The following is a 22793-nucleotide window of genomic DNA, read 5'->3' as shown; positions in this document are numbered from 1 at the left end:
CAAATAATATCTTTTTATTATTAAATTTTGGATAATATTAAAAAATATACCCAATTATCTTAAAACAACTAAGAAAATATTTAAGAATATACATGTGTGAGAAAGAAAAAAAAAATGGTTGGTAAGAGTCAATACCACTAATGATTTTGAAAACATAAAAGATCTAAAATTGGAATGTTAGATCGATCTTTTTACTACTTTGAAAATAAAATTTATGGTGGATAAAATTATAATTACAATTACATATTCAAAACAAGAAATTAACTAATATAAAGAATTTGAATCAACATAAAATAAATTAATTTTTATGGTAAAATTAAATAATTAAATCTTTTAATTAATTATTTAGCAAGAGATACCTATTCAATTATTTTTTAAATTCATCATATGAGTAAAATTATTTTTCAAGTTAAAAAAAAGTCTTAGGGTACATAAATTTATTCCATAAAAAGAGCGTTAGAGATTAAAAAAAATTAAAACACAAAGTAAAAAAGGGTTAGTATAGTATTAAAAATCAAAAAGTTATACAAGTGTCTGAGAAAGCACAATCAGAGCTAAATCCTGAATAAGAACAAGCTTTCAAGACTATATTATAAACAGTAGACTCTGGTATTGCAGGATTATTCTTTATAGATGTTTCCTACGGAATCAAAATAATATTCATATATCATGCATTACTTGCAAATGTTAGATCAAGAGGCATGATTGTCACGACCCAAACTAGCCCTGTCGTGATGGCGCCTATCGTGAAACTAGGCAAGCCGACTCATTTCCGAAACAAACTGAAATTTTCATTTCAAAGAAAATTTCAAGGCTATTTAACATAAAAACCTTCGTAAAGGAGTTCGAATCAAAATAAAAGTACGGAAAAGAAAAGTCTGACATCGGGGTGTCACTAGTCATGAGCATCTACTACAATTTGTCTGACAATATCGAGACTAACATAGTCTGAAAAATAGCTAAATATAACTAAAGGAAGATAAGAGAGAGAAGAGCAGGGCTGCGATCGCGAGGCAGCTACCTTGCTATCCCCGAGAAAATCTGCAACCGGAATAGTTAACAGTCGCTACCATGTTCAGCTACACCTAGATCTGCACACAAGGTGCAGGGAGTAACGTGAGTATGCCAACTCAGTAACTAACAACAGTAAATAAATACTGAGCAGTAGGGACGAGCAATAAAGCATATGAAGTTCATATCATGAAATCTCGGTAAAATACAACATGCTTTAAAAATAAATATTTGAATCAAATCATCTCGTTTAAACCCAATTCCAGTAAAAATCATTTAAAGATATATATTTGTTTCAACAGTTTTTCAAACAAAGGCTCAATGCAAAAGGTGAGCAAAAAAATGATGAAATCATAGTCAGCCCCTAGGGCAACATCACTTGTATACAGTCCCTCGGGCAAACCTCACAATCACTCGTATACAGCCCATCGGGTAAACCTCACAATCACTCGTATACAGCCTATCGGGCATACCTCACAATCACTCATGCCTCCCAGTCACTCGGCACTCGCACTCAGTAGGTACCTGCGCTCACTAGGGGGTGTACAGACTCCGGAGGGGCTCCTTCAGCCGAAGCATTATATCAAGCCAAATCATGGCATAAATCAATCAGGCCCTCGGCCTATATCAAACATGTTGCGGTGTGCAGCCCGATCCCATAAATATCCTCACAAATCAGGCCCTCGGTCTCACTCAGTCATAAACCTCTCAAGCCACCCGGGCTCTCAGTAAAGACAGGGTACTCAGCCCAAAACAACATTTATATGCATCAAAACAGAGTAATAAAACTGAGTTATGTAGTAAACAAGTATAACCATGACTGAGTATAGATTTTCAATCGAAAACAGTGAGAGGATAGTAAGAAAAAGGCCCCTAAGGGTCCAAACAACACTGGCACAAGGCCCAAACATGGCACTCCCATCACAATCCCCAACGGTGTACGCCCACACGCCCGTCACCTAGCATGTGCGTCACCTCAAAATAGTATAATGATATGAAATTCAGAGTTTCATACCCCCAGGACTAGATTTACAATCGTTACTTACCTCAAACAGATCAAATCCCTACTCCGCAATGCTCTTGCCCTTCGATTTGGCCTCCAAATGCTCCGAATCTATTCATAATCAGTACAAATACCATCAATTTATGCTAAAGGAATGAATTCCACAAGAAAAACTACCAATTTAGACCAAAAACCCGAAAGCGGCTAAAACCCGGCCCCCGGGCCTACGTCTCGAAATCCGACAACATTTACAAAACTAGAAAGCTTATTCACTCACGAGTCCATACATATGAAATTTATCAAAATCTGACCTTATTTGGTCCCTCAAATCCTTAAATCAAACTCTCCAAAATCCCAAGCCCTAACTGTCACGCCCCGAACCTGGGAGCAAGACCGGCACCCGGTGCCTCACCTAACCTAGCACACCAAATTGCAACTAAGGGACTCTGAACATATAATGTCATAATTTGTCCATGGGGCCACCTTGCAAGACAATTTGTGAAGCAAAATATAAAATTGAATGAAAACTAGCGATGACTAAACATCAATGTAAAGCTGGGCCGACAAGGCCATCATAACTACTACAACTGACAAATCACCAAAATATACATACCAGGCCTACAAGCCCAACATACTGCACTAACTAACAGGATATGTCTACAAGCCTCTACTGATGGATATATTGTGATCGGAACAGGGCCCCGACCTACCCATAACATATATACATATATACAGAAGATGTACACGAAAACCTAGACCCGATAACTCCGAAGGACGTGGAGATTACCGATCAGGCAGAACTCTGGAAACACCTACTGAGGAGGTCTACCCGTCTATCCATCTGAACATGCATGCATGAAATGCAACGTCCCCAGAAAAAGGACGTCAGTACGAAATAATGTACCGAGTATGTAAGGCAATAACATAACTGAAAGCTGAAACTGAACTGATAATATAATAACTGGAAGTAACTGGGAGTCAAAGATGATCTGGAGATATACTTACCTGCTGATACTGACTCAACTCCTTCAATATAGTAAGTAAAATAAATGTCTGGCCCTATAAGGCTCGGTACGTGTAACTGCTCGTACGTAGCAGGCTCGCTCATAGGTGCTCGGCCATACTAGACTCTGAATCTCGGCCATCCTGGGCTCTCTCATAGGCGCTCCGCCATAGTAGGCTCGGTATATATAACGTACCATCTAATCAGAGGTTGCCCAATAAGGGCCTGGCCATCAATTATAGCTCGATGGTGGTGAAAATACTGTAATACTATATAGATATATAGACCCTCTGCTCACTTGACTGGAATAAAATAATACTTAATTGAATATAAAGTCCCGATAAGGGAGAATACTGTAACTTCTGAGACTAGGATAATGTTAATAAACTCATGAATACGAACTTCTCTTTATGTCTCGTTATCAAACATATGTAGTTACGGGATCATGCCAAAATGAAGGAAGGGCTTAGCCTTAACATACCTTATCACAATCTTTCCAATCACCAAGTTGAACTCGCCTCTTCTCACCTTAATCTACAACAACGATAATAGTACTATCATTAAGTTACGAAAGGTACAACTATCGCACAACGAACGACATGCTTATTTTGTATTAAAACGGACATCATCTCCCCTATAATCCTTACTTCCTCCAAATTCAAGATAACACCAACAGCACCAAAAACAATAATAACAACATATATACATTATTTTCTAACCTTATGTACACCACACAATATTACAATATGGCCAAACACACCCCAATCTCTTCATACACAAAACGACCACCGTAGTAGTGTCAACAACCCAAAAATGTTACGACAAACGACCAGCCCAACATCCTGCATTTATGTGGTGTTTATCCACACCCTTCCTCCTCCAAAACTCTGCAAAACAATAGTAAATTACGCAGCCCAATAGCAACACAAAACAGTCCACAAAACAATCCACAAAATAATACGCTATAAGTGAATAACTCGAACTCATGACTTCCGATCACTGTCACGTGAGTTTTTACAAATATAGAACAACTTACTATGCATCTACAGTAGTAAATAATGGATTAAAGAGAGCAGTAAACTTACCTTATTTGTTGGATAACTCAGCTCCTATCTTGGTTCTTCAAACTCTAGGCTTTACCTCCAATTAGAACTTGAAAGGGAGAAAAAATCAATTGGGGTTTGTGGGAAATATTTGGGAGGATTTTTGCAGAGATTAAGTCTGATTATTTTGCCTTGTTATCATCCTAATATATGGAGGGGATAGGCCTTTAAAAATGCCTCTTGGAACGACCCGAACTGGTCCAGTTTTGGACGACCCGAACTGTCCCAGTTTTGGATTCTCGTTTAAGCAAGTAGGTGACAGTCTGCGCAGTCTCGCAAAAACGCTCATATCTCTCTACTCCAATATTGTATTAACAAACGGTTTAATGCGTTGGAAACTAGATTCATAGATATTTAATTTGATGGGTGGAACACCCTATAACTCTAAGTATATTGGGAGAAAATAGCAGTTACATTTGACCCAAAGTTTCAGTAAAACTTATGAACGTAACTTGTGATGACTTTCATCGACTTTTGTTCCACCACTCGCTTGACTTCAAAACATAACACACGACTATCATACGAATAACATAACTCATAACATAACCTCCTTATCATGTTAAACACCCTGGTATCATCACAAAAGTATATGTTATAATATTCCCAACTTGTTGGCTTTCGATGAAATATTATTTTCTTCAATCCTTTAGCTTCTGAACCTTCCAACCCTCCTTGTACTTGTTGTTCATGATGTTCAATATTTGTAACTTCCGAGGTAACATAATTTACTTGATTTATATATTTTCAAAAATGATCTCATTTTTGGGTCCTACATTAGTTTGCTCACAATGCAGTTTTACGTACGAAAATATATGGTGTAACACTAACCCCTAATTTTCACTAATTACATGATTAAACAACGAAAAATCACCATATATACGAGTATTAGGGCTCACGCAACTTACTTCACTGATATCCCCTTGAATCCCTCTTCAAAATCACTTCCAAAAGCTTCAAAACCGACTATAAATGGTGAAGAATGGACCAAAATTCGCGAAGTGTGCAATTTATACTATCTGCCCAGACTTTTCGCACATGCGGCCTATTCTTCGCGTATGCGGGACCGCACCTGCGGTCAAATCGCCGCACCTGTGAAACTCACTTAATTCTTTAGCCTTCGCACCTGCGCCCAGGCCTCGCAACTGCGAGCTCGCAGGTGGGGCCAATCCTCCGCACCTACGCTCTAGCTTTGGCCTCCCATTTTCCGCATCTGCGCTCCAAGTCTTGCACCTGCGGGCTCACAGATGCGACAGACTTCTCGCACCTGCGCATCCTGCCTAGCCCAGCACTGTCCACACCTGCAAACTTTCCAAATGCACCTGTGACTCCCCTTTCGCAGGTGCGGAAACACCAGCAGAATTCACACCAGCAGCTCTCAAATACCAAAAACTAATCTGTCGATCTGAAACACGCTTGAGGCCCTCGGGACCTCAACTAAAAATACCAACAAGTCATATCTCAACATACAAACTTAGTCGAACCTTCATATCACTCCAAATAACATCAAAACACCAAATTACCCTCGGATTTAAGCCTAAGAACTTCAAATCTTCTGAATTCCACAAACAACGCCGAAAGTTACCAATACACATTCGAATGACCTCAAATTTTACACACACGTCATAAATGACACCACGAACCTACTCCAACTTCCAGAAAATCCATTCCGACCCCGATATCAAATTTTTCACTGCCGACCAAAAATTGCCAAATTTCCAATTCGCCAATTCAAGCCTAATTCCACTACGGACCTCCAAATCACATTTCGGACGCACTCTCAAGTCCAAAATCACCTAACGAACCTAACGGAATCATAAAAATTCAAATCCGAGATCGTTTACACATAGGTCAACATCCGGTTGATATTTCCAACTTAAACTTCTAAATAGAAGACTAAGTGTCTCAATCCACTTCGAAACTACTCCGGACTCGAACCAACTAACCAGGTATATCATAATATAGCTTAAAAGCATAAAAGAAGTAGAAATAGGGAAAACAGGGCTATAACTCTCGAAACGACCGGCCGGGTCATTACATCCCCCCTTCTTAAACAACCATTCGTCCTCGAAACGGATCTAGAAACATACCTGGAGTCTCGAATAGGTGTGGATATCTGCTCCGCATCTCCCGCTTGGTCTCCCAGGTGGCCTCCTCCACAGGCTGACCTCTCCACTGCACCTTCATCGAAGCTATGTCCTTTGACCTAAACTTCCGAACTTGCGGTCCAAAATAGCCACTGGCTCCACATCATAAGTCATATCACCCTCCAACTGAACCGTGCTGAAGTCCAAAACATGGCACATATCTCCAATATACTTCCGGAGCATGGAAACATGAAACACTGGGTGCACACTCGACAAACTGGGTGGCAAGGCAAGCTTATAAGCCACCTCCCCTATCCTCTGAAGCACATCAAAAGGCCCAATGAACCGGTTGCTCAACTTGCCCCCCTTCCCAAACCTCATGACACCCTTCATGTGTAATACCTTCAGTAAAACCTTCTCCCCAACCATGAAAGATACATCATGGACCTTCCTGTCCGCATAGCTCTTATGCCTAGACTGCGCCGTGCCAAGCTGCTCCTGAATCAATTTCACCTTATTTAATGCATCCTGGACCAAGTCTGTACCCAAGAGCCTAGCCTCACCCAGCTCAAACCATCCAACCGGAGATCTACACCTCCTTCCATATAAAGCCTCGTACGGAGCCATCTGAATACTCGACTGATAACTGTTGTTATATGCAAACTCCACGAGTGGCAGAAACTGGTCCCATGAACCCCCAAAGTCAATGACACAAGCGCACAATATGTCCTATGATATCTGAATAGTACGCTTGGACTGCCCGTCCATCTAAGGGTGAAAAGATGTGCTCAACTCAACCTGAGTACCCAACTCTCGCTGTACAGCCCTCCAAAACTGCGATGTGAACTGAGTACCTCTATCTGAAATGATGAAAACAGGGACACCATGCAGGAGAACAATCTCTCGGATGTAAATCTCAGCTAACCGCTCTGAAGTGTAAGTAGTACCAACTGGAATGAAGTGCGCGGACTTGGTCAGCCGATCCATAATCACCCAAATAGCATCGAACTTCCTCGAAATCCGTGGGAGCCCAACTACAAAGTCCATGGTGATCCGCTCCCACTTCCACTCTGGGATCTCTAATATCTGAAGCAAGCCACCCGGTCTCTGATGCCCATACTTAACCTGCTGACAGTTGAGACACCGAGCTGCAAACCCAACTATATCATTCGTCATCTGCCTCCACCAATAGTGTTGTCTCAACTCCTGGTACATCTTCGTGGCACCCCGGATGGATGGAATACCGCGAGTTATGGGCCTCTTAAAGAATCAACTCCCGAAGTCCATATACATTAGGCATACATATCCGGTCCTGCATCCTCAACACACCGTCATCACCAATAGTCACATACCTATCATCACCTCTCCGAACCCTATCCTGAAGAACGAGCAAGTGAGGGTCATCATACTGACGCTCCCTGATACGGTCATAAAGAGAAGACCTTGAGACCATGCAAGCCAACACTCGACTCGGCTCTGAAATATCCAATCTCACAAGATGTCCGGCTAAGGCCTGAACATCTAATGCTAAAGGTCTCTCTGCTGCTGGAAGATATGCTAAACTCCCCAAACTCTCCGCCCGGCGACTCAAAGCGTCAGCCACCACATTTGCCTTCCCCGGATGGTACAAAATAGCGATATCATAGTCCTTAAAAAGCTCCAATCATATCCGCTGACGCAGATTAAGATCCTTCTGCTTAAATAGATGTTTCAGACTTTGGTGATCAGTATAGATCTCACAATGAACCCCATACAAATAATGGCGCCAAATCTTCAAGGTGTGAACAATGGCTGCTAACTCGAGATAATGGACAAGATAGTTCTTCTCATGGGTCTTCAACTGGCGCGAGGCATAGGTAATCACCATACCCTCCTGCATTAAAACACAACCAATGTCTATCCTCGAGGCATCACAATACACGGTATAAGAACCTGAAGCTGATGGCAGAACTAATACTGGAGCTGTGGTCAAAGTAGTCTTGAGCTTCTGAAAGCTCTCCTCACACTTGTCCGACCACGTGAATGGAGCACCCTTTTGGTTCAATTTGGTCAAAGGCGGAGCAATAGATGAAAATCCCTCCACAAAGCGATGGTAATAACCCGCCAAACCAAGAAAGTTCCTAATTTTCGTGGCTGAGGATGGTCTAGGCCAACTCTGCGCCGCCTCTATCTTCTTCGGATCCACCTGAATACCCTCAATGGACAACATGTGCCCCAAGAATACCACTGAACTGAGCCAAAACTCACACTTGGAGAATTTTGCATAAAGCTTCTCCTCCCTCAATCTCTGTAATACAATCCTCAAATGCTAAGCGTGCTCCTCCTAGCTACGAGAGTACACCAGGATATCATCAATGAATACAGCAACGAATAAATCTAAAAAGGCCTCAAATACGATGTTCATCAAATGCATGAATACTGCTGGGGCATTGATCAGCCCAAAAGACATCACCAAGAACTCATGATGGTTATAACGGGTCCTGAAAGTTGTCTTAAGAATATCTGAATCCCGAATCTTCAACTAATGATAACCAGACATCAAATCAAACTTGGAGAACACCCTCGCTCCCTGAAGCTGGTCAAATTAATCATCAATACGAGCCAAAGGATACTTATTCTTGACTGTGACCTTGTTTAATTGCCTGTAATCAATGCACATTCTCATGGAACCATCCTTATTCTTCACAAATAGAACAGGTGCACCACAAGGTGACACACTAGGCCGAATAAACCCCTTATTAAGGAGTTCCTTAAGTCGTTCTTTCAACTCATTCAACTCCGCCGGTGCCATACGATACGGTGGAATAGAAATGGGCTGAGTGCCCGACACCAAATCAATACCAAAGTCAAAATCCCTGTCATGCGGCATGCCCGGCAGGTCTGCAGGAAACACATCCAGAAAATCACATACCACCAGAACAGAATCAATGGTAGGAGTCTCTGCACTAACATCCCTCACAAAAGCCAAATAAGACAGGAAACCCTTCTCAACCATACGCTGAACCTTCAAATATGAAATCACCCTAATTGGTACATAATCTACAGAACCGCTCCACTCAACCCTCAAAAATTTCGGCATCGCCAACGTCACGGTCTTTGCGTGACAAAAGGTCGAGTATTAGGGCTCAAGCAACTTACCTCATTGATATCCCTTTGAATTCATCTTCAAAATCACTTCTAAAAGCTTCAAATCCTACTGAAAATGGTGAAGAATGGATCAAAATTCGCGAAATGTGCAATTTATACTATCTGCCCAGGCTTTTCGCACCTGTGGCCTATTCTTCGTGCCTGCGGGACTGCACATGCGGTCAAATCGTCGCACCTGTGAAACTCACTTAATTCTTCAGCCTCCACACCTGCGCCCAGGCCTCGCACCTGCGGGCTCGCAGGTGTGGCCAATCCTCCGCACCTGCGCTCCAGCCTTGGCCTCTCATTTTTCGCATCTACGCTCCAAGTATCGCACTGAGGGCTCGCAGATGCGACAGACTTCTCGCACATGCGCATCCTGCCTATCCCAACACTGTCTGCACCTGCGAACTTCCCCAGCGCACCTGCGGCCTCGCACCTGCGACCCTCATTCTGCAGGTGCAGAAACACCAGTAGCATTCACCCAAGCAACTCTCAAACACCAAAAACCAATCCGTCGACCATCTGAAACACGCATGAGGCCCTCGGGACCTCAACCAAAAATACCAACAAGTCATAAATCAACATACAAACTTAGTCGAACCTTTGAATCACTCCAAACAATATCAAAACACTAAATTACCCTCGGATTCAAGCCTAAGAACTTCAAATCTTCCTAATTCCACAAACAATGCTGAAACTTATCAAACCACGTACGAATGACCTCAAATTTTACACACACGCCACAAATGACACCACGAACCTACTCCAACTTCCGAAAATCCATTCCGACCCCGAAATCAAATTTTTCACTGCCGACCGAAAATCGCCAAATTTCCAATTCGCCAATGCAAGTCTAATTCCACTACGGACCTCCAAATCACATTTCGGACGCACTCGTAAGTCCAAAATTACCTAACTGAGCTAACGAAACTATAAAAATTTAAATCCGAGATCGTTTATACATAGGTCAATATCTGGTTGACTTTTCCAACTTAAACTTCTAAATAGGAGACGAAGTGTCTCAATCCACTCCGAAACCACTCCGGACCCGAACCAACTAAACCGTTATATTATAATATAGCTTAAAAGCATAAAGAAAGCAGAAATTGGGAAAACAGGGCTATAATTCTCGAAACGATCGGCCGGGTGGTTACAATAATACTGTTAGCAATAATAACAAGTGGTATACCAATAACGATTTTATTATGAGGTCGTAAAAATCACTTAGATTTGATATACCTCTTCAAACAACTGAAATAATCATCACAAATATATCAAAACAACGCAATGGTGCTAAATTTATGAGGAAAACAAAATTGATAATATGGAATGAAGCGCTTATGGCTAAGCGTCAAACGATCGAAATAATTGACCAGAATATTTAGAGATACATTGGATATCAATGAACCACTTGGTGAAAAAGTATTGGTTTGGGAGGTGATTTCTGTCAAGTACTATCATTAGTTCCAAAATCGACGAAAGCAGAGACTGCAAAAGCTAGTTCGCCAAAATTATACGTATGGCCTCAAATGAAAAAAATTCAACTAACAAGAAATATAAAAGTAAGAACATATCCAACATTCAGTGACTTCTTGCTTCGTGTCGGAAACGAAGAAGAACATCCAATAAAAGACGATTTCATTATTCCAGAATACTTGGATATCAACCCCAATTGTAATAGTAGTGCATTTAGTAAAGGAAATATTTCCATCATTAGATTAAAATATAGTTTATACAAATTACATGATAGAAATTAAAGAGCTATCTTATCTAGCAGAAATAAATATGTTGATCAACTAAATAAAATGTTGAGTGCTAAGTTTCATGGTAAAAATAATTTTTTTTCCAGTTTATTACCAAGAAGAATACTTAAATACTTTAATACCAAATGACCTTCTACCATACATGTTTGTTGTCAAGTTTATTATTTCTTACGTATGTTAGTGTCACCGTATATATAATAGACTAAGTTAAAATTGATCTTCAATTTTATATATTGATTTTGAAGAAAAATTTACCTGGCATGCTACTAAAAATTTTAGATCCACTGAATCGCTTATTTAATAGCACACATATGAAATATATAGAAGTTTTGATAATAACATCATACATACAGAAATTATGATACTGGTCAATGTACTTCTATAAATGTGTTTATCCCCAAATTTAACTTTCGTCTTCTGAAACTAAAGAATATCCTTTCAAATTTTGTGAAAATAATTTTCAGTATGTTTATGTTTTGTAATTATAATAAATAAACACACAGGGAGAAACATCCTAAATATTGAATAATTTTTACCGTAATATGTTTTATTACAGGAACAACTATATGTTGCACTTTCAAGAGGGATATTATATTTATTTAGTTTCTTGACAGCACGTTGAACGAGAAGCTCTAACGTCTCTCTCTGATATCATTCACCGGACTTCCGGCGACCACCAGACCAGGTAAGACCCCTACCCTAGCCCAGCACCACCCACCCCACCCCTGTCTTCTTTTCCTCTCTCTCCTGTGTTCTTCTTCTTCCCCCTTACTCCCCTCCCCCCTTTTTTGCTTTTCAGATCTACCCCTCCCCTTTTTTATATTTTCCTTTTCTTCTTCTCCTTTATTTCTCTCCCCTATACCTCGTCTCTTCCACCCCCGTCCCCCTATTTTCTGGTGCACTGATCTAGCCTAGCGGCGGTGGCAGTTGCGGCTTAGAAAATTTTTTGGCAAGCCTTGGGCAAAGCGGACGGGAACTTCCAAAACATAGTTGTTGTGGATAATACCTTTCTCGGCACTCGTGGTGACTTCAGATTCTATTGTTCTTGCTTTGAATTTTCTATTCTGCTCGCGGGAGTTGGTACCTCCCGTTTTCCAGTTTCCTTTTGTTGTGTGAGTTAAATTGCTGGCATCTTACCTCGTACTAGTTTATTTACCATATTAGTGTGTCTGTTGTTGCAACTTGTATTCTTCTGGTTTGGTCGGTTGCCTTGTGTGATAGTGATTCCCCTTACTCTGCCCTAGGTATAGTGGCTGTGGTCTGGGATAGTCGAGTGAGGTCATGTCCTCGGGGGGTGGGGCGGGAGGTAGGGCAGGGTTTAGGGTGTGGGGCGGGAGGCAAGGGAGGTGAAGGGAACAAGGGTGTCTGTAGGTTGAGAATTGGGTCATGGAACGTAGGTACATTGACAGGTAAATCTATAAAGTTGGTGAAGATCCTCCAGAAGAGGAGTCAATATCGCGTGTGTCCGGAAGACAAGGTGGGTAGGGTCCAGAAGAGGAGGGACGTGGACGGGTATAAACTTTAGTACTCAAGAGTCCAGAAAGGTAAGAATGGAGTGGGCATCTTGGTGGATAGGGAACTCAGAGAGTCTGTAGTTGAGGTTAGACAAGTGAATGATAGATTGATGATTATTAAGTTGGTGGTTGGAGAGTGCACCCTAAACATCGTTAGCGCCTATGCGCCGCATGTGGGCCTAGATGAGGAGGTTAAACGGCACTTCTGGGAAGGGTTAGATGAGATAGTGCGCCAGGTTCCGCCTGTTGAGAAGCTATTCATAGGAGGGGATTTCAACGGGCATATTGGGTCGACTGCAGGTGGTTATGGCGAGGTGCATGGAGGCTTCGGTTTTGGGGAGAGGAACGGAGGAGGTACATCATTGTTGGACTTTGCTAAGGCTTTTGGGTTGGTGATTGCGAACTCTAGATTTCGGAAGAGGGAGGGGCATTTGGTTACTTTTCAAAATGTGGTGGCGAAGACCCAGATTGACTATCTCCTCCTCAGGAGGTGTGACAGAGGGTTGTACAAGGATTGCAAGGTGATTCCGGGTGAGATACTCACGACGCAGCATAGGCTCTTGGTGATGGACGTTGGTATTATGTTAAAAAGGAGGAAAAGGTCTACTCGAGGAAGACCGAGAATCAGGTGGGGAGCCTTAACTAAGGATAAAGCCCAAGTGTTGGAGGGGCGGTTGTCGGCTATGGGAGCTTGGAGGAGCAGTGGTGACGCGAGAACTCTGTGGTCAGTGACAGAAGACTATATTAGGGAGGTTGCGAGAGAGGTGTTAAGAGTCTCGACGGGCGTATCTGGTGAGCACAAAGGAGACTGATGGTGGAATGAAGTGGTCCAAGGTAAAGTGGAAGCAAAGAAGGCGGCGTACCTGAAGTTAGTGGGGAGGATAAGTGAGGAGGAGAGGCGAATGTGCATGGAGAGGTATAAGGCAGCTAGGAAGGAGGCTAATTTAGCGGTCACAGAGGCTAAGACTGCGGCTTATGGTCGTATGTACGAGGAATTGGGGAAAAAAGGTGGGGAGAAGAAGTTATTCCGGCTGGCCAAGTTGAAAGAGAGAAAGGCTCGGGATTTGGACCAAGTGAAATGCATCAAGAACGAAGATGGTAGAGTATTGATGGAAGATGCCCAGATTAAGAGGAGATGACAGACTTACTTTCATAAACTTCTGAATGAAGAAGGGGATCGAGATATTGTGCTAAGCGAATTGGAGCATTCCGAGAGTCACCGTGACTTTGGAGTACTGTAGGCGTATCGAGGTTGAGGAGGTCGTGGGAGCTATGCGTAAGATGAGTAGGGGCAGAGCGACCGGGCCAGACGAGATTCCGGTGGAATTTTGGAAGTGTGTGGGGAGAGCAGGTTTGGAGTGGTTGACTAGGTTGTTTAATATTATTTTTAAGGGGAAGAGGATGCCGGATGAGTGGAGGTGGAGTACGGTGGTTCCATTGTATAAGAACAAAGGTGATATACAGAGTTGTAACAATTATAGGGGTATCAAATTACTAAGTTATACCATGAAAGTGTGGGAGAGGGTGGTTGAAGCGAGGGTGATGATGACAGTGTCTGTATCTAACAACCAGTTCGGGTTCATACCGGGTCGTTCGACTACAGAAGCTATACACCTTGTTAGAAGGTTGGTGGAACTATACAGAGAGAGGAAGAAGGATCTGCACATGGTATTTATTGACCTAGAGAAAGCGTATGACAAGGTTCCAAGAGAAATTCTCTGGATATGTCTGGAGGCAAAAGGTGTGTCAGTTCCCTACATTATGGCGATTAAGGACATGTATGATGGGGCTAAGACTCGGGTTAGGACAGTAGGAGGCGACTCTGAGCATTTTCCGATTGTAATGGGGTTACACCAAGGTTCTGCACTCAGTCCGTTCTTATTCGCCCTGGTGATTGACGCATTAACACACCATATTCAAGGGGATGTGCCATGGTGCATGCTATTCGCCGATGACATAGTTCTGATTGATGAGTCGCGAGCCGGTATTAACGAGAGGCTGGAGGTTTGGAGACAGGCTCTTGAGTCTAAGGGTTTCAAGCTGAGTAGGACGAAGACAGAATACCTGGAGTGTAAGTTCAACGCTGAGCCAGGGGAAGAGGACGTGGATGTGAGGCTTGATTCGCAGGTCATCCCGAGTAGAGGCGGCTTCAAGTACCTTGGTTCGGTTATCCAGGGGGGAGGGGAGATCGACGAGGATGTCACACACCGTATTGGGGTAGGATGGATGAAGTGGAGGTTAGCATCTGGAGTCCTGTGTGACAAGAGAGTGCCACCGATACTCAAAGGTAAGTTTTATAAAGCGGTGGTTAGACCGGCCATGATGTATGGGGCTGAGTGTTGGCCCGTTAAGAACCCACATATCCAGAAGATAAAAGTAGCAGAAATGAGGATGTTGCGGTGGATGTGTGGGCACACTAGGATAGATAAGATTAGGAATGATGATATCCGGGAGAAGGTGCATGTGGATCCCATTGATGACAAGATACGGGAAGCGAGGCTTAGATGGTTCGGACATGTTCAGAGGAGAAGCCCAGATGCTCCAGTACGGAGGTGTGAGTAGCTGGTTGTGGATGGCACGAGAAGAGAAAGAGGGCGGCCTAAGAAGTATTGAGGAGAGGTGATGAGGCAGTATATGGCGAGGCTCCAGATTTCCGAGGACATGACACTTGATAGGAAGATGTGGAGGTCGAGTATTAGGGTTGTAGGTTAGGAGGTAATTGAGCCATGCCTTACTTCGTACCATTGTGGGACTAGCCATGTAGGGTTTTTGTCTAAGATAGCTATTGGCAATGTTGTGGCTTACTATTTCGCTTTTCAGTGCATGTCCTATTTACTAGCTATCGCTTTTGCTTTGCATCTTTCTTCTAGATTTCATGGTGTTCCTATTTTTCTTATGATTGTTGTGGTGATACTAATATTTACTAATATTGTCTCCCTTTGCTTTGCATCTTTCTTCTGAATTTCATGGTGTTCCTATTTATCCTATGATTGTTGTTGTGATACTAATATTGTCTCCTTTTTGTCAATTTGTCTTTTTATTTTTTTTGAGCCGAGGGTCTTTCGGAAATAGCCTCTCTACTCCTTCGGGGTAGGGGTAAGGTCTGCGTATACACTACCCTCCCAGACCCCATTAGTGGGATTTTACTGGGTTGTTGTTGTTGTTGTTTCAAGAGGGATATCAATATCGACAACAAAAGTGATGGTTATGGCAGATCAACTAAAGAATTAAAAGGAAACATATACCAAAACATCGTCTACAAAGAAGTGTTTGTTAAGATACCATTACGTTAAATACTTTCAAACTGTAATACATAATTATCTAACTAACATGACTAAATTTATCATTTGTGGAAGTTCAAATAATGTCCTATCATTATGAATTCACGTACTATACTGATGTAATAATATTTTTCGGCATTCAGATGATTGTTGTATTATTATACATAAATTTCTCTCAATAATTAAATTTCATTGTTCATTCATATAAATAAATGTTTAAATCATCACATGTCATTATTAATGTGCAATGCACGTTCATAGATACTAGTAGAAGTAACATTTATGTGACTATAAGACTTTTGAAATTTGTGATTTTAAACCAACAAAAGCTTTTCATTAAAAAAAATATATTATTTTTTTTAAATAGACTAATAAAAAATAATGTCAAACATGAACAAGGAAGTAATAATATTATATATATATATTATTAAAAGCAGAGGAAAAAATCCTCTCCTTAAGCCAAGTGGCAGCTTAGAAAAAGAACACATGACATAAGTATAACAACAACAACAACAACAACAACAACCCAGTAAAATTCCACTAATGGGGTCTGGGGAGGGTAGTGTGTACGCAGACTTTACCCCTACCCCGAAGGAGTAGAGAGGCTGTTTCCGAAAGACCCTCGGCTCAAAAAAAAAAAAGAAAAAAAAAGACAAAATGACAAAATGACAAAAAGACAAAAAGAAAACAATATTAGTATCACAACAACAATCATAAGATAAATAGGAACACCATGAAATCGAGAAGAAAGATGCAAAGCAAAGGGAGACAATATTAGTAAATATTAGTATCACCACAACAATCATAAGAAAAATAGGAACACCATGAAATCTAGAAGAAAGATGCAAAGCAAAAGCGATAGCTAGTAAATAGGACATGCATTGAAAAGCGAAATAGTAAGCCACAACATTGCCATTAGTTATCTTAGACAAAAACCCTACATGGCTAGTCCCACAATGGTACGAAGTAAGGCATGACTCAACTACCTCCTAACCTACAACTCTAATACTCGACCTCCACATCTTCCTATCAAGTGTCATGTCCTCGGAAATCTGGAACCTCGCCATATCCTGCCTGATCACCTCTCCCCAATACTTTTAAGGTCGCCCTCTACCTCTTCTCGTGCCATCCACAACCAGTTGCTCACACCTCCGTACTGGAGCATCTGGGCTTCTCCTCTGAATATGTCGGAACCATCTAAGCCTCGCTTCCCGTATCTTGTCATCAATGGGAGCCACATGCACCTTCTCCCGGATGTCATCATTCCTAATCTTATCTATCCTAGTGTGCCCGCACATCCACCGCAACATCCTCATTTTTGCCACTTTCATCTTCTGGATATGTGAGTTCTTGACGGGCCAACACTCAGCCCCATACATCATGGCCGATCTAACCACCGCTTTATAAAACTTACCTTTGAGTATCGGTGGCACTCTCTTGTCACACAGGACTCCAGATGCTAACCTCCACTTCATCCATCCTACCCCAATACGGTGTGTGACATCCTCATCGATCTCCCCTCCCCCCTGGATAACCGAACTAAGGTACTTGAAGCTGTCTCTACTTGGGATGACCTGCGAATCAAGCCTCACATCCACGCCATCTTCCCCTGGCTCAGCGCTGAACTTACACTTCAGGTATTCCGTCTTCGTCCTGCTCAGCTTGAAACCCTTAGACTCAAGAGCCTGTCTCCAAACCTTCAGCCTCTCGTTAACACCGGCTCGCGACTCATCAATCAGAACTATGTCATCGGCGAATAGCATGCACCATGGCACATCCCCTTAAATATGGTGTGTTAACGCATCCATCACCAGGGAGAATAAGAACGGACTGAGCGCAGAACCTTGGTGTAACCCCATTACAACCGAAAAATGCTCAGAGTCGCCTCCTACTGCCCTAACCCGAGCCTTAGCCCCATCATACATGTCCTTAATCGCCATAATATAGGGAACCGACACACCTTTTACCTCCAGGCATCTCCAGAGAATTTTCTCAGGCCATAAGTAGTTAATAATAAAATAAAATATATTATAATAAAAAACAAAAATTAAAATCTATTTATATATTATTAAAAGGAGAGAAAAATGTCCTCTCCTTAAGCGAAGTGACATCCTCGAAAAAAGCCACATGACATAAGCAATTAATAATTAGTTATTTAGTTAATAATTAGTTATTGGTTATTATTTTTGAATTTAAATATCAATAAAATAATAAGATAAAATATTTTACAATAAAAAATGAAATTAAAAAAACTATCCATTCAAATTGGAAAGTAGTATCAAGTTGGAGTTTTTAAATTATTTTAAAATAAAAAACTAAATTTACAAAAAATAAAACATTGTCAATTTATAATGTCTTTGTTATTTTAATAATTTTTGTCTTACATTAAAAAAGGTTTATTTATTCAGAAATATTATTGAGAATAATACAATAAAATAAAAAAAATATCTATCCTCTATTATATTATAAAAATAAAGTAGCATACAAAAATGTAAATAAAGTAATATGCTGATAAAAAATTCTATTAAGAATGCAATAATACTATATATTGAATAAAATTTAAAAAATATTATCTATTCAAATTGGAAATTAGTATCAAGTTGGAGTTTTTATATTATTTTAAAATAAAAAACTAAAATTTTAAAAATAAAAGCTGCCAATTTAAATTTTCTTTATTGTTTTAATAATTTTTGTTTTTCTTTTAAATTTTATTTATATATTGAGAAAATATTATTGAGAATAATAGAATAAAATATAAAAAAAATATGTATCTTCTGTTATATTATAAAAAGAAAGTAGCATACAAAATTTTAAATAAAGTAATATGCTAATAAAAGTTTCTATTAATAATGCAATAATACTAAATATTGGATAATATAATAAAAAAAAATACAGAAAAAGTTATTCGATGCCTATATAAGTCTCATTAATTTAATAGAGATTTTATTCATTAATGTCGGATAATATTATTGAGAACAATAGGATAAAATTTAAAATAAAAAATATTTCAAGAATAATAAAATATATATCTTCTATTATATTATAAAAAGAAAGTAGTAGACAAAAAATATTAAACAAAGTAATATTCTAATAAAAGTTTCTATTAACAATGCAATAATATTAAATATTTGATAATATAATAAAGAAAAATACACAATAAAAAGGTTATTCAACGACTATATAACTCTCTTGATTTAATAGAGATTTTATTCAATAAATTTTAATTAATATTATTGAGAACAATAGGATAAAATTTAAAATAAAAAAAATATTTCAAGAGTAATAAAATATATATCTTCTATTATATTACAAAAAGAAAGTGGTAGACAAAAATATTAAACAAAGTAATATGCTAATAAAATTTTTTATTAACAATACAATTATAATAGATATTGGATAATATAATTAAAAAAATACATAACAAAAAAGTTATTCGATGACTATAAGTCCCTTTAATTTAATAGAAATTTTATTCATTAAAATTCAGATAACATTATTGAAAACAACAGAATAAAATTAAAAAAAAATATTTCAAAATTAATAAAATATATATATCTTCTCTTATATTACAAGAAGAAAGCGAGTAGACAAAAATATTAAATAAAGTAATATTCTAATAAAAATTTCTATTAACAATGTAAAAATATTAAATATTGGATAATAGAATAAAGAAAAATATAGAACAAAAAAGTTATTCAACGACTATATAAGTCTTTTTAATTTAATAGCGATTTTATTATTGGTTATATCACATTGACAAATAAGATGACAATTAAAATTTATTAAATCAATATGATCTAATTTGTTCAAACAAGTACGATCACAATTTAATTTAAGTAATGTTTGTCCAAAAAGATAAATTAATCAATGAAGGACCGTGCTCCTTTCTTTTTTTTGTATAAAAATTGTGGATTCTAATTTCTAATCCACAAAAAACACGTTTGAGTCTACAAAAGTATCTAACCACTTTTTTTTTTTTTTTTTTCAAAGTGTAGAATAATTCGTCAAATATTTATGACAGTCATGTCAGCTTCAAACACAAGAGGTCCCTTCATATTCATATCATCAGATTCTGTAAGATTCAAGAAGTTAAAGAGAGAAAATGGCGAATTTTGTATTGCAACTTCCAAATAACCTGCGTTTGCGGAGCTGCACTGTCTCATCCTCCTTTAATGGTATCCTTGTGCCTTCCTACAATATTACATTGTTGTTGAGAATTTCTGCTAAAAATCTGTACTTAAAGAAAAGATTTATCTGTTCTTTTAGTAGAGTTTAGCCCAAAATAATAATTATGGGTTTCTGCTCAAATCAAGTGATTGTAGTATATATAACTGTTATGTGAGCACAATTTAGATAAAAACCAATTTGGGTTATCAAAGATTCTTTTTTTATATTATGAAATGCTATTTCGTTGCTTCTAAAATTGCCAAAGATGTGTGCTTTTGTTTGTTTGTTTGTGTTGTTCTTTAGCATGAACCCCTATCAACCAAATTTGTTCTGATTGAATTGCCTCATAATTGAGTTATTTTAATGATACATATCTTGCTTCATGTCTTTGTTTGGATTTAATAGTGTTGTAGAGATTTATGCTGGGAATATTTTCTTGGTATAGACATTATATATTGGTTATTCTGGCATAACCAGTTATGGACTCTGCGTAATACAAACAATTAGTGTATCCATAATAGTCAAATTGGTTAAAGGCTGTGCTCTTTGAGTTGAGCTTAGCATAGGCATTTCTGGGTTCTTGCTCAAAATTGTTAATTGTTGCATAAGTAAATAAAAGCAGAGAAAAATAATGGTAATAGAATTTTAATCTTTATATCATTGTACAACATACGGAGGAAAATGCATCGTTTTTTTGCTGGCGAATACCATAAAGCTATGTTGCTCGGACTCTCCAAAGATGCTGCCGTGCCCATGTTGGGTCTTCCAGAAATGCACTACTTTTGGCGGATCCGACACGCACCCGGTAGCAACTTTGAAAAGTCCGAGCAAAATAGCCATAAAGAATGAAACATACCTACTTCAGAGAATTAGGAGATCACCCCTAGTTTCTCTCATTGCAAATTTGCAACAATCCCCAGCTGCAAACCAGGAAACCGAAACTGAAAGCATAATTACAGGAATCATGTAGTTAATGAATCCGGTTTTCTCTCCTGTTCATACTAAATGTTCAGTGAGCCTATATATACCAAGTTGGGTTTTCAATGTTTTCTTTGAAATGCAAAGTCTTTACTCCTAAACCTATCAGTTGTGTGTGCTTGTGTTGGTCATGTAAACTTGTTGTGAGTGAAAGAACATCTTCGAGTTCTTAATGCTTTTAACTGTTTCTTAAAGTTATTCTTCTAAATTATAATATGGTTTCAGGGTCGACTCCTGGTGTGCCTCAATCAGCAGGGCCAGTGATTCTTGAACTTCCCCTTGATAAAATCCGACGGCCACTCATGCGTACCAGAGCTAATGACCAGCAAAAAGTGATGGAACTGATGGATAGTATTAAGGAAATCGGGCTTCAAGTACCTGTAATTACAAATCCTTTGCTGTCATTTACTTTTCACATGATTTGATATTATTTTGTCTTCAAACATAAGTGGAGATGAGAATGTACTCGCGTCGTTGTGAATGAATTTGTTTGTCCTTAGATTCATGACTTATTCAACTCCCACTTCCTAATTTCCTATCTGATGACCTATAACCTCAAGAAAATAATCAAGTCCTAAAATTTCTTGTAGGGCGTAAGCCATAGATCTTATGCCCCAGCTTGAACTAAGTTTCCAGCAATCCCTTGCTAACAGATTGACATCTCAAAACATTGTCCTTTATTAGTTAATTATGGGAAAGTCGCTTTTGACACTTCAATTCCTTTTTGTATATGCACGGTTAAAGTACTTACCAATAGAAGTTTTGCCTTAGTTCATGTTAACCCGTCTGCGGGTGAATATTAGACTCAGAGACAGTTTTATATCTTATGCAGATTGATGTGCTTGAGGTGGATGGAGTTTACTACGGTATGTCTTCTTTTCAACTTCTTGCCTAAGCATTAAGCTATTCATTGTGATCTTTCAACTGATACTTGATCTTTAATTGCTAAAGAGAATTAAAATACGGTCTCTTGTCTTGTCCAGGGTTTTCTGGTTGTCATCGCTATGAAGCTCATCAGCAGCTTGGCCTTCCAACTATTCGTTGCAAAGTTCGTCGTGGAACAAAAGAAACTTTAAGGTGCCTCCCCTTTTCTTTCTCTATCTTCTTTGTTTTAATTTCTAATATCATTCTAGCTTTTAGTTTTCTCCACTGATGTCGTACCATCTTTGCAGGCACCATCTTCGATAAGATCTTGCTAAATTACTCTAAATGGGAGATACATGATAATAGATCGTCTTCCAATACTGATGATATATATGTAATGTATATGCATACAAAATTTGCCAACGTACCTAAAGTTGGAGTTTGTACATTAGACATGGTTGATGATGCAAAAGAAGATAATGAGTTTATGCATTGCTATACAAATCCCAGGCCATAACTACACCAGTAACCCAAAGCAACGTTGCACAATTGTTGTTTCACTTTCCCTGGAAGGGATTCTCATCTTTCTCGTTCTTCCCCTTTGCTATGGGCTACTATTTGGTAAAAATGCCCCCTTATGTTTCTCTCATGGTAAGAAAAACTTAAAATAAAGGCTCAAGCAACATATTGCAGTTCTTCAAAAGGATAAGAACCAGTGACATCTCTCCAGACCATGTTGGTTTGGTTGAGGGTGTCGATCATTGAATTGGCAGAGGCTGGATATAGGAAGTTCCCCCCCCCCCCCCAATCTTTCAATTCCATTTATAGAGCAGAATAGTCAAGGAAGGTAATTGTGCCAAGGCGAAGACACTAGTGCAATGGTGAAACTTAGA

General features: G+C 39.2%; 1 protein-coding gene across 1 annotated transcript; it reads left to right on the top strand.

Moving 5' to 3' along the window:
* Window positions 1-19906: 19906 nt before the first annotated feature.
* LOC107776142 (sulfiredoxin, chloroplastic/mitochondrial-like) lies at window positions 19907-22398 on the top strand. Its single transcript, XM_016595988.2, has 5 exons — window positions 19907-20066; window positions 21262-21416; window positions 21869-21902; window positions 22020-22113; window positions 22209-22398. Exons 1-5 carry the CDS (start codon window positions 19994-19996, stop codon window positions 22222-22224), a joined length of 372 nt encoding a protein of 123 aa, XP_016451474.1. The 5' UTR covers window positions 19907-19993; the 3' UTR covers window positions 22225-22398.
* The last annotated feature ends 395 nt before the right edge of the window (window positions 22399-22793 follow it).

This window comes from Nicotiana tabacum, chromosome 17, assembly GCF_000715075.1.
Source record: "Nicotiana tabacum cultivar K326 chromosome 17, ASM71507v2, whole genome shotgun sequence".
Taxonomy (NCBI): domain Eukaryota; kingdom Viridiplantae; phylum Streptophyta; class Magnoliopsida; order Solanales; family Solanaceae; genus Nicotiana; species Nicotiana tabacum.
Note: the sequence above shows the minus strand (reverse complement) of the source record. Positions and strands in the feature narration are given on the sequence as shown.

What these genes read in the sequence shown, in the direction of transcription:
- LOC107776142 (XM_016595988.2), top strand. Translation starts at nt 19,994, where the DNA reads ATGGCGAATTTTGTATTGCAACTTCCAAATAACCTGCGTTTGCGGAGC. An exon ending in AAATCGGGCTTCAAGTACCT is followed by an intron (nt 21,417 to 21,868) that starts GTAATTACAAAT and finishes TATCTTATGCAG; the next exon opens with ATTGATGTGCTTGAGGTGGA. An exon ending in GGTGGATGGAGTTTACTACG is followed by an intron (nt 21,903 to 22,019) that starts GTATGTCTTCTT and finishes TGTCTTGTCCAG; the next exon opens with GGTTTTCTGGTTGTCATCGC.